Below are 12,948 nucleotides of genomic sequence, written 5' to 3' on the forward strand. Positions count from 1 at the left end.
AAGTGAAGTTTTTAAGTTTGAAGTTTTTATCAAGTGTCAATAATATTATGACCACGCCGAAATGAGATTTGATATAATATATTAAAATGGATTTTAAGTTATACCTACCTACCTACTATTTTTTTTATTTTTTGTTAAAAATCGATTTTTTTAAATAAATTATAAGTACTTATATAAAAATATTTTCAATACATTAGAAAAAAATTAATAAAATAAATTTAATAAAATAATATGTAATGGGATCCTTTAACGAAATCATATTTTATAACAATATTTATTTTAAATTGTTAGTTTGAATATGTAAATTATCAAAAAAAATGTACCAAATTGCAATAATCGTATTTTCCACTGGGTGCTTCCAGTTGTCGGCGCATACAGGATACATTGATTGAAAAATACACATTTTCAGTGATTCTTTTACACAAATTATTTCAGAATACAAAAAACAATGTGAGTTGTTATTATAAATTACAAATCAATTGTATCTCGATTATCACAATACGTATTGCAAAATACATTACAATAGTTACGACCTGACAAATGTATCAGTTAATTTATAAAAAAATATCTTTCAATTAATATCCTTGAGAATGATAAGTAAGATGATTGCTGTGATAAATGTTATTATTACTTATTAATTATAATTGTTACGTAAATGTTAGTAATTGCCCCCTCCTATCACACAACAGTTTGCAATGAATGGGTGGTTTTGTACATAAACATTCGCTGTGATTGTAATATTACGTTACCATTTATTGTATAGCACTGAAATTATTATGTTTTGTTTGATTTTCGTATATTTATTGAATACATGAATTAATATTAATACATTTATTTTATTTCGTATATATTAGTTCCCCAAAGGAGTAATTTATCGCATTGGTCAATCAAATGATTCTTTTTGAAATATGAAATACATATTCTTATTTTTTTACAATATCTATTATGAAGAAAAAAATCGTTCATAGTACCTATCAAAAACAATAAAATTACCGAACCAGAGATAGACAAGACATGCCTTATCATGTTATACAATTGTTAGACTATGATAATATATTCATTAAAAACAAATGTATTACAACATAACAATATTTTTCCGTACATAATAAAGTATTTTAAAAAATGTCTTAAAATCACAGCATAGCAACAATTATTAATTAAGATAATTGACAAAATATAAATAATTTCGCAAGAGTTCATTCATTTAAATATGAAAATTAAACATTTTTAAATGTTTAAATAAAAAGTTTTTCTTATTACACGAGACGCATAACAGATTATATTGTTATATAAATATCTACGATAAAATATATGACGTCAAATTGAGCGTGATTTTTAACCGGCTTGCAGATACACACAATCATTATTTGAACATTTTTTACCACTACCTAACAACTGTGTTGGCTCGAAATATCAGCATTATAATATTATGCGATATCAAAAATATGGAAATATTTGACCTTAAGTGATGAATTGACATCAGAAGACGACGACACTGAAAGTCAAACTTGTCCGTCATTTGCAATAAATATTTTTTAATTTTTTTTTTTTTAATGCAAAATTAAAACGTACCAAAATTGCTTTTTCGTACCACAATATCTACAAATAATTAGATGTATATACCTATCCTTTAGAGGTGTTTCACGGTCAGAGTCGCCCGCCAAGCGAAAGACGTGTTTCTACTCGCCCCAATTTAGGTGTGTTTCCAATATAATGTAGGTAATAATCATCGAATATTTTATATTTGGCACTTATCACTATTTACTATTATTATTTTGTTTAATTACGCCAACTATTTTGATAATGTTATCGTGATAAAAATAATCGTTCAATAAAGGTGTTTATTTATTTATTTATTTCACCGATCAGGTTAGATGTACCTATTACTATAGAAACATAATAATATTTTACTGTCATACGATTCACGCTATGTTAGTTATATAACATTAAATTCTAATAGTTATTCATAAAATGTCATTTTTTATAATGAATAATAATGTGTGAAATGAATGCGAATCTAGATTCTCTCAGCTATTTATCCAGTTAATAAAACATAATGTTAAACAAGAACAAATCATAAACCTATATTTTTACACACATGCCTATTCAAAATATAACATTCTCACAGAATAATACATGTCACAGTTTAGAAATTCATCAATTAATTATAAAAAGAATAGCATACAATAATAATTCGTTTACGGCAAACTTGTTGAGTAGCTGTGTGTAATATCGTAACACATATTTGAGCATGTTATCATCAGTGTAAACGTCCGTACGTTCAAAGTCGGACGTGCGCAGTGCGTAAACAAAACAGATCGTTTTGCGCATAATACTACGACACTATGTCAACATAATATTTGTAATTCTTCACAGTAATTTACATAAAATACATAGTTTGATAATAACGAGTGTTTAAAATGGCAGCTCTAGTGCGAAATGGACAGCGATTTTGTGCTAACAGTGTGAAGTTAGTTCGAAATGGAATACGGATTAGTGCAATAGTAGGTACCTATTATTTTCAAATTCTAACATTACTGCCATATATTAAAATCACCAGCATATTATACTAAATACATTATAATTCAATAAACCTATCTATAATATTATCTATTACCAACATCATTATAATACAGAAACTAGTCAGGCATCGGTTGGTAGCACACCAACATAATTAAATAAATACGTATGTTAGCTTAAAAAAACGACACGTCAAGATAACCACAAAAACTGGCACTATTCACTTAACTCGTTTTTAACTTATAATAGTATAATGTATAGATAGACTTTGATCGGTATAAATTATAAAATATTCTGCTGACGATTGAATTATTATAAAAACAGTTGTATTTTTATTCAGAGTTGCAACTGTTTTGAACTATAAATAGGTTGTCGAAAGAATGACTGGCGAAAGAAATTTTGTTTCGTAGCTAACTCTAGTCAACAACTTGATGCCAGGGCCAACACAACGCGGATGTATTATCATAAATTATTCAATTTGAAGCGTGCGTACATTTTTTATCATTTCACTTTTTAAAATATGTTTTAAAGTGCCCATTAAGTTACCTACTAAAAATTTATTTTATATTTCTATATTATACATTAATATCTACATCGATTTATTATTATCCTTTCTAATAGGACTATTATTCATACATTCCAATACTATTTTATACATTAATTACACAAATATTTATTTAAGCAAGTCGAATAAATTAAATGAATAAATTTATCGTGCACATATAAAATTTTAGAGTTTGTACGATTTCCGCAAAGTAAGTTTGTAGCCGAATAGAATAATTCATGTTTTGTATTAGTGAAATATTTCATAAATTATTGTTATCAACATCTATATAATTTCGAATTACAATTATGACGATTATGTTTATCAGTTTAATGACAAACAATTTTCTGACAGATGTCAATCAAAACAATCAAAAAAAAATGTTTTTACTGTTATTAGTTAACATTCTTTATTATTTATATCGCAAAAAATAAAACACATTTCATCACTGACACATTATTTTACACGCGATAACATCTTTTGATAACATAAATAATATCAATTTAATGTTGACAGATATAAATTAATCATGTTAAGTAGAAAATTATGTATAAAATTAATAATAATTCTTACTTTCATTTCAGAGGTCCAACTGCGGATGTTTACATCAAAATTTACTCAAAAATATAACCTACTTAGAATCTCATAATAATTTTAACAACGTAAGAGGAAATCTTTACCATACTTCTGCATCCCTAAACAAAATCGTACAGTTTTATTTATCTGATATTGGAGAAGGGATTCGAGAAGTACACGTTAAAGAATGGTAAATACAACATTTAACTCTTTTTGACAAAGTTAAACATATCTCAACTATTATTTAATTGATTCATCAAACTAAAACGCTATTGTGAAAAATACAATAAATATCATTGAAACCTATGCATATAAAATACAGTAGTTTCGTGGAATTTGATATAATTTGTCTTGATTTATCTATCTTGCTGTCTGTAATGCAGAGGGAGAAAAAAATCATTTATAAAACTCTGCAGGACAGAGCAAGAGAGAAATTATTAAAAGGGGTATAGTGAGAGAAAACATACGTTAATATGTGTGAGAGATGGATAGAGAAAGAATATATTAAAAGTGGTAAGGCGAGAGATGTATGTATGTATAGAGGCATGTATGTAACGCATAAGCAGTCTCTATTTGACGCATGTAAATTTGGATGCGAAAGAGTTTGCGTCTTTGTTGAACGCATCGACAAGAATGATGACAGGTGGCCCTACCACCTGATAATAATTGTTTGTAGTATTGGTAAAATTTATACAATCGTAAGAATTTCATCAAGTAAATTACTATCTCAATAAGTTATTTTATTAAATATATATTAATTAAGTACTATTTAATTTCATGATTTGATGCCCAACATATTATAAAATATTAATATTTTTATTATATAATTGTCAAACAAAGATTTAATTGATTTATTTTTTGCTTACTTCATAAAGGTACGTGAAAGTGGGCGATAAGGTGGAACAGTTTGATAACATCTGCGAAGTACAAAGTGATAAAGCGTCAGCCACAATAACAAGTCGATACGATGGGAATATAACCAAATTATACCACAAAATAGATGAAATTGCGTTGGTTGGTAATCCATTAATTGACATAGATGTTCAGGATGAAGATGGAGATCAAGCCAAGGAAAAGTCATCGTCCGATAGCTCTGGTAATATTTTGATCTTCTTTTTTCCAATTACCGAATGCTGGAAGCCATTTATAGGCCTTGATTGTTACAAAAAGCTATGTTTACTAAATATTAATTAAGTAGTACTATCGATTATCGGTACTAGATTTTTTTTTATACATATTAATTGTCTTTTGGTATTTTCAGTTATATAGGTATATCTGTCATTGTCAGATATAAATATATTTATCACCGGTAAATGAAACTAAATATGCCAAATGACATCGATTTATATTATCTATAATAGAAAAATCTCATTCAAAATCAATTCGTATTCAAAACATATAATATCATTTATTACCTATTAGTATGTTTATATAAAAAATCAAAATCAAGTTAAATAGGTACGAAGCGTTTAATCATTATTGTATTGATAAAAATACCCATCTCACAGTGGCACGTTTTTACAAAATAAAGTTTAATTACTTTGGCATACAATAATTAGTGTTCCTAAAACTTATAACTAGTAGTAGTAGTAAGTACCAATCTGATCACTAAAATAGTTTTAGTTATATACTGAGGTTTGATTGTTAATATACATAAAACTAACGTCATGAAGTAATCAATATAAATAATAATATATTATGTCCAGTATAAAATGTTTTATGAAGGCTTCTGGACGGGGCCGATTCAATAGACTTGGTAACCTCTGTTCGAAACTCAAATTGTCATCCTCTTATAGAAAAAAAAACACACACACACACAGGTTGGACTTCACTAAAAACTATAATTACTAATATTTTACGTTTGCTGCAACCCATTATATAGTAGTTGTATGCTCATTTTTGTTCATCTGGAAGGATATCCATATATCACGACTAATTAAATTGTATTATTTAACGTAGCATTAATTCATTTAAATAAAAAGATTTTTGCCGCCCTCTTTTAATGCATACTTCACACGTATACCCAGGGTGGGTCTGCTTCTGGTTATCGAATTAAGTTTTAATATCATATTATTGACTACGTTCGTGAATTTAAAAAATATACAGATCAATCAGAATGTTGATGGATAGACTGTAATTGCCTATTATTAATCGGTTAAACATAAGTCCATAATAATATTGTTGTTTTCAGATTCTAGCGATGACGAAAGTCCCTCGCCAGATAAGAGCGCGTCGGAAAAATTGAAAGTGCTGGCAACTCCAGCTGTAAGAAGAATAGCTATGCAAAATAAGGTAAAATGGTTTGAAATGAAATTATATCCGATTTTTACTTAGGTACTGTAGAGATTTTTTTGTTAAAATGGCATTGTTGATAATTAATTGACCATACACCATAAATGTATTTCCATGTCCTTTCAATATTCATTGGTTTACTGCACTATTTAGGAATAGACAAAAACATCACTGGTTTATAAACTTTAATTATTCAAAATTAGTGAGTAGGTAATATTATTTTGAATAGGCTCGTGATGTTTACGGCGCAGAATATAACAATATTATCCGAGTATGGTTTAAATACTGAAATGATAATAGTTATTTCGTATGAGACAATGTTATATAAATAAATTGGTAAAATTCGGTTATGGGGAAGCCAGTGGCAAACACATTTTGAAAATAGCCGATATACTGGATTATTTGTTAGGTTGGGTTAGTTTAGGTTAGGTTTTCATTCTTGAATTCATAAATGTTGCCAAACATTGGCTATGCCAATTAGCGCGGTTCCCGCCTGGCTTCCCCATAACCGACTTGTGCCAATAACTTAATAGTGACGTTCATTATCAAATTTATGACGTACGAAATATTTATAACACAAATATGATAATTCCTAGTTGGATGGCATCATTTGTTAAGAGATAAATCGAAACTCATATACGTACTTAATTATAAATTAATGCAATGTTCTAACAAAACTTAAATCTTAGAACAACACAAAATATTGATTGACATTTAATTTATTTGAGATAGTTTTACAGATTTTTTCAAGTTAATGTTGATCTCAATTTTATAAAAAGCATTTAAATTGGGCTACAACTAGAAAATCTATTTGGACGTGGTTCATAAATCAATTGTTTACCTCGGCGTTCTATTTTCAGAAATTGCAATTATTTTTACTTGACAATTTTAGTTAAGCAAATAAAACTGTTGAAAAATAATAGTTATTATTAATGTTATTAGATATTTATGTATTAATATGCAATATTTCAATTGGAAAGAAAATTTGCATAAAATTATGTTTGATTTTCAGTTAGACCTGTCAAGTGTCCCTGCAACTGGAAAAAGTGGTCGAGTATTGAAAGAAGACATACTGAAATACTTAAATATCTCATCTGAAGATTCAAACAACGTCCAGAAAATGAAGGATGCTCAACCGACTCTTTCAGACACGCATTCGAAGAAAACTCCGCCAATCTCTGAAAGTGATGCTTTAAAATCTCCAACGATTTCTGTAGGAGAAGACAAAACTGTTCCCATTACTGGCTTCACTAAAGCTATGGTTAAAACTATGAAAGCTTCATTGGTAAGATTTAGTTATTCATCGATTCTTTGAGTCGTGTTTTATAAGATTTTTGTATTTAAGTTTTAGTTTTATTTATTTAGTTTCGACATCTTACATTCCTAATATAAATAAATATATATTTTATATTAGGATTGTAAATATAACATAGATACATATATACGTAATTTGAATAAAAAATGAAAATCGTGTGTAATGTAATTTGTAACACATTATGTAAATACCATGATATTCTTAAAACTTATAGGAATAAACAAAAAATAATGGTTTCTTTTTTTCAGAAAATACCACACTTCGTATACAGTGATGAGATAGACGTATCCCAATTGATGGCAATTCGTGCTTCTACCAAAGAAGCTGCCGCCGCAGCTGGAGTCAATTTGACCTTCATGCCCTTCTTCATCAAGGCAGCTTCTTTGGCTCTGAGTAAATATCCAATCCTCAACAGCAGCGTGGATGAGGAATGTGAAAATATTACTTACAAGGCAGGGCATAATATTGGCATCGCTATGGACACACCGAAAGGACTTGTCGTGCCAAACATTAAAGTAATTATTGTTTATATGTACTTATAACTTACTCTAAAAAACATTGCTATTTTTTTAATGTCTTATGACAGTGTCGCTATCCATACTTGACGATTCCTGTATGGCTCTATACAGTCTGCATGACTCTTGTTTTTATCTTTTTTGGTTTATTTCTAGATAAAGAAGAAAAATTTCAAAATTCTTTACTATTTTTTATCGAGATCCAAGACAAATTAAAAAAAACATATATTTGAATTTTTATAAGACCAGCATTAGACTATAAAATATATTTAACAAAGATATTTTAGAAATGTTAAATAAAATTTCTATAAAGAGCAATCTTTTATAAATCACGAGAGCTGTTACACCGCGTAAAAGATTTTATAAAAGTTAAAGTTACAAAATGGACAACGAATGTATGTTAATTTATAAGTTTATATTATTAGTCTGTTATTTATATTTCTTTAATCTGGGTGACGATTATTACATAGCATTTCATATTGTTAGTGTTCTTTTGTTGGTTAATTTCTTGCCGTCTTACAATTTGTATTTTGTAGTGAGCTATCAAAAAAAATAGTTAACACGGTATTGCCTAATTTATCTATAGTATCCACTGATAATAATATTGGATTACCGTTTATATTTGTGTAATTTTTAGAAGATAGTTGCAAGATTATAACAATATCGCGCTTTAAAGACCACTAATATATTTCTCATCAGGTAAAATTTTTGTAATTTCTTTCAATCTACTGAATTTTGAAAACATCTAGCCACAACGCAAAACATTCTTTACCATAGACTAATCTTCGATAAAAGGTATTGCCGTGTTATTATCTTTTATAAAAGACACATTTTATAAAATATAGATACATTGTAAAGGATTTTATAAAATATTTTTCATAAGATATATTTAATGAAGATCTTTGATAGTCAATTGCTGACCTAATACATATGAATTACTTGAATTGATTTAAATAAATATTCGTCATTGAACTCTTTTACTATCTTTCTATAATCCGTTTATTGCAATTTTAAAACAACTTTTGCCCACTATTGTGTTTAGTATAATATACTATTACATATTATATCGAACACCGTTATGTAAATTATATGCATCCTCTTTTCCTTTTACAGAATGTGCAATTAAAATCTATACTTCAAATTGGATGTGAACTCAATCGTTTACAGCAAAACGGTCAAAAAGGATCTCTTAAAACAGACGACTTGCTTGGAGGAACGTTTTCGATATCCAATATTGGAGTTGTGAGTATTTTTATAAAAATTTCATATAAGATTATAGTTAAAAATAATGTTTCTTATAATTAAAAAACATGCATTAAATTCCTAATTCATTTCATTTTATTTTTCAGATTGGAGGCACGTATACCAAACCTGTGATACTTACCCCACAAGTAGCAATCGGAGCCCTTGGAAAAATTCAGGTAGGTTTTTACTATAGCCTCGTTGTATAATATACTATTTTCAATAAAAATAACGAGAATTTCAAAGTTGTATATAAAACAAAATATTAATATTTATAATGTACATTATTTATAGGTACTGCCGAGATATGACCAAGAGGGTAATATTGTAAAGGCGCATATAATCTGTGTGAGCTGGTCGGCAGATCACAGAATAGTAGACGGTGTTACAATGGCCAACTTTTCCAATAGATGGAAGCACTACGTCGAAAATCCTAGTCACCTTATGCTGGACCTGTAATGATATTCACTTTACAATAATATGGGATATTTTAAATATAAGGAATTAGGCACTTGTGAAATGAGCAATAAAAATATATACTTAAATAAACTAAAACATTTTTATTTTTCTAATCCGCAGAAGATTTTTCTATCCTATGTGGGTAGTTATTAGGGTTTGCAATCCGCGAAATCCACGATTTTTGAATCCGTTTTTATATGAACGTAATAAATATAAACCATTGTCATTAACTTATATTAAATTTATTAAATTCATCAGTTTCATTTTTTAAAAGACAAATTATAGGTCTATAAACCGTTATAATTTTAAATCTATAATATATAAACAACATCGACCTCATTCGCCTCATCATATTCTAGGATTTTGCAAGGCTAATTAATTAAGATAAACATTATTTTTGTCTCTAAACTATCATTAAAAAATCAGATAAGTATTACTTTTTTATGGTTTGTAGGTGTGGAAAAAGTCTTAAATGGTAACTATATATTTTCAAGTGATTAGATCGTGGATCGGCAACCTTTTTTACAAAACTATAAAATTTCTTCCGCAATCATAAAAAAAATATCTCTAAAAATAAAAATTCTTATGAGATAAAGATTATGCATTTTTATATTGACTAAATATTGAAATAATATGTTTTGACTAATCCCGAGATCAGTATCGAGAAAACTAATTCCGAAATGTCGGAATTGAAAATTCTGTGCGGGATTATAATTCTATAACACTATAATATAATAAACTTTATAAGAATGTCAAAAAGCTGATTATAGCGGAACAATATTTTTTCCCTTGAACATGCGCTAATAATATTATGATTGTATGTAGTGCGCAGGAATTAGGCAGGCCCAATGTGATTTTTGTTACGGTTGCTATCGGTGACTTTACTTACATCGACAATACTGAATCTTTTTCTGTCGCTTAGTGCCCATCTGACTGTATCTTATTTTCTTCCTGAACTATCGAACCTAATGTGGTATGCTTATTAAAATTGTGGGTATATACATACATGCTCAATGAAGACATACATTTTCTTCTCCCGGGGATTGAATTGACGATTAATATTTCAAAAAAAAAAAAAATATACTTACAATGTATCTGTTATCGTAATTTTATATCGTGTATTATACCTACTTATAATCTCCTCAAGTACAAGTTCAAAAACATCTACAAATCAATAATGAAAATCACGAATATTATCAAAGTGAAGAGTGACAATTGATTTTTTTATCTATAATCTTTATTACATTACAAATATTTATAATTTTATCAAATTGATTGATATAAAATACGTATGTATATACCTACGATACTTAGTACTTCGTGGGGGATTGGCAATTCGTATTATGTTATCGCGCAGGACATGGTTGCTATCGGTCATCTTTACATCTTGAGATAAGTTTAATCTAACAAACTAAACATATTTTTAATATTGCGAGTTTGATGATAACTGCGATATACCTATTATGCTAGATACTAACTCATTACGGCACGTAAGCTCATTTTCTAATACCACCAGAATATTCAATAATAAAAACTACCTACCTAGGTTCCCACCGCCACCCGGCATGTATGTACAGCCGTGGATATGCACAGCCGCCTTCCATGACGCCACAAACGTATCCAAAAGAAGAAATTTTAAGTGCTCATTCAATCCCGAGACGGAGCCGCACGCAAATGATGCTTCAATCATGCACCGTAGTGCTCAAAGAAGGAAGTTAAGAAAGAAAAATAATAAAAACTGATAACTTATAAAAACATTCCATCAATTCTTTTTCTTCCGCCCCTTATTTGGAGTATAATGACACCACGCGGCGCCTCCAAGAATCCCTGTCGCTCGCCAGTCTTCTTGCATCGTTCCAAGTCGTACCAGCATCTCGCAGCTCCACCGTATATACTCTATAGATGGTATTTAGTGGTCCTGTCAGGAGTGTCAGGACACCGAAATCCGGTTGGCTTGAAGAACAGGCAAGCCAGGTTGAAGTTCTATTCTGGCATCCACAGCACGTGGCCGAGCCAGGTCCAACATCGCCTGTTCACTCAGCGTGATGAGAGGCTGCTTGGAGTGTTATCTTATCTCCTCGTTACTCTTAAAGTCATACACCCAGTGTTCGTCGCAAATATCTGTTTTCGCAGCTCAGTATACGGTTGCTCTGAGCCTTCGTAAGGTACCATGATTCGCTACCGTAAAGCAGCACCATCATAATTAAAGCGACGAATACCCTTGCGTCAATTACCTGTCATTTATAGTTGGAAAGGAAATATCTAAAATAAATAATACGTAAGAGCACGTAACCCAAAAATATGTAAGTATGTTTAATGTTTTAAAACTTTATATCAAGCGTCAGGTTGGTGGTGTGGCAATGATACACGTGAGGTGACCTTGTGTTTGTGGTTCTGATACATTTCGACAGATTTTTCTAAATTAAATTATTTGTTTTTGGTTCAAAATATACGACGAGATGGGAGCATATCTCTGATAATATTTTAAATACCAAGTTAAATGACAAGCTTACCATGATCTTACGTGCTCTCACGTAACGTGATCCTAATGTATTTCTAGCATTAAAATATATTTTGCGGAAATTGAAAAAAATATTTGCAAATCCGTTTGAATTTATACTTTTTCCAGCAGTAACTGTAGATGCAGTAAATCTAACTTCAAGTATGCTGTACTCTACTATCCAATATTAGAATTGGCAGTGATTTACCACACTCTCTCATCACAAAAAATAATTAACTTCCAATTGGTCGTGTAAATGATAGGTAAGTTTTATTCTTCTCATTTCAGTACAGTCAAAAACCTACTACGCGACGATACGGAGATACACTACTCAGTTTAAAGCCAGGAGATTCACATATTCTCTTTCTCGCACTTCTGTAGCAAGCCATGAGTGGTGCAATATAAATCAAGTGACACGTTGATCTCACGCTAAATTCCTCATAATTTATTTGGTAACGACTTTGAAGTAAGTTGGTTAAAGAAATGAAAATAGGAATGGTTAATGCTTTCTCTTCCAAATCTCTATGAAACCATATTATATTGAAACTAATGTACATGCTATTGACATTTACCACGACTCGTATGGGCCTATAGTGCGATCGACCAAAACTCATCGACGTGTAGGATATGTCTGCTTTAGATCATTTATATTACGTGTACTGAACATGTCATATTATAAATTTAAGGTAACTATTCATATCTTCACACAAAAACAAAAAAAAAGTGTTCACAATAAAGAAGAATAAAAAAAGTTTGACTGTTGATGCAACAAACTACTTACTGGACCAATGTTTCTCAAAATTAGAACGTGCTAGCACCCATTTAAAAACAGATTTTATTCTTGTATCCCACTGTTCTAATTAAAAATTTTACTTCAGAGTCAGATTCAAGACCGTTTTATTATCCAATTTCAAGATAGTATTTCAAGGTGCCAATCACAAACTCTGATCTAACGTTTTTTCTCCATGTCAATCTATAATAATTA

At 29.5% G+C, this 12,948-nt stretch overlaps 1 protein-coding gene across 2 annotated transcripts; it reads left to right on the top strand.

The window, feature by feature from the left end:
* Nucleotides 1-2,262: 2,262 nt before the first annotated feature.
* Dbct (Dihydrolipoamide branched chain transacylase E2) lies at nucleotides 2,263-9,581 on the top strand. 2 transcript variants are annotated; one of them, XM_085953350.1, is made up of 9 exons: nucleotides 2,263-2,508; nucleotides 3,649-3,830; nucleotides 4,516-4,736; nucleotides 5,832-5,932; nucleotides 6,945-7,217; nucleotides 7,496-7,762; nucleotides 8,876-9,004; nucleotides 9,112-9,183; nucleotides 9,299-9,581. In XM_085953350.1, the coding sequence occupies exons 4-9, from the start codon at nucleotides 5,921-5,923 to the stop codon at nucleotides 9,461-9,463; spliced, it is 918 nt and encodes a 305-aa protein (XP_085809476.1). In that variant the 5' UTR covers nucleotides 2,263-2,508; nucleotides 3,649-3,830; nucleotides 4,516-4,736; nucleotides 5,832-5,920; the 3' UTR covers nucleotides 9,464-9,581. The 2 variants fall into 2 exon arrangements, with proteins under 2 accessions (XP_085809476.1, XP_085809475.1); XM_085953349.1 differs by having other exon boundaries at nucleotides 2,263-2,504.
* Nucleotides 9,582-12,948: the final 3,367 nt, after the last annotated feature.

Source organism: Rhyacophila brunnea, unplaced genomic scaffold, assembly GCF_057557595.1.
Source record: "Rhyacophila brunnea isolate RB1 unplaced genomic scaffold, BYU_Rbru_1.0 scaffold_3, whole genome shotgun sequence".
NCBI classification, from domain to species: Eukaryota; Metazoa; Arthropoda; class Insecta; order Trichoptera; family Rhyacophilidae; genus Rhyacophila; species Rhyacophila brunnea.

Excerpts from the sequence above, each read along its gene's own strand:
- Dbct (XM_085953349.1), top strand. The coding sequence starts at position 2,421 with ATGGCAGCTCTAGTGCGAAATGGACAGCGATTTTGTGCTAACAGTGTG. Across the intron at positions 9,005-9,111 it reads CGATATCCAATATTGGAGTT|ATTGGAGGCACGTATACCAA; the intron begins GTGAGTATTTTT and ends TTTATTTTTCAG. Across the intron at positions 9,184-9,298 it reads GAGCCCTTGGAAAAATTCAG|GTACTGCCGAGATATGACCA; the intron begins GTAGGTTTTTAC and ends CATTATTTATAG.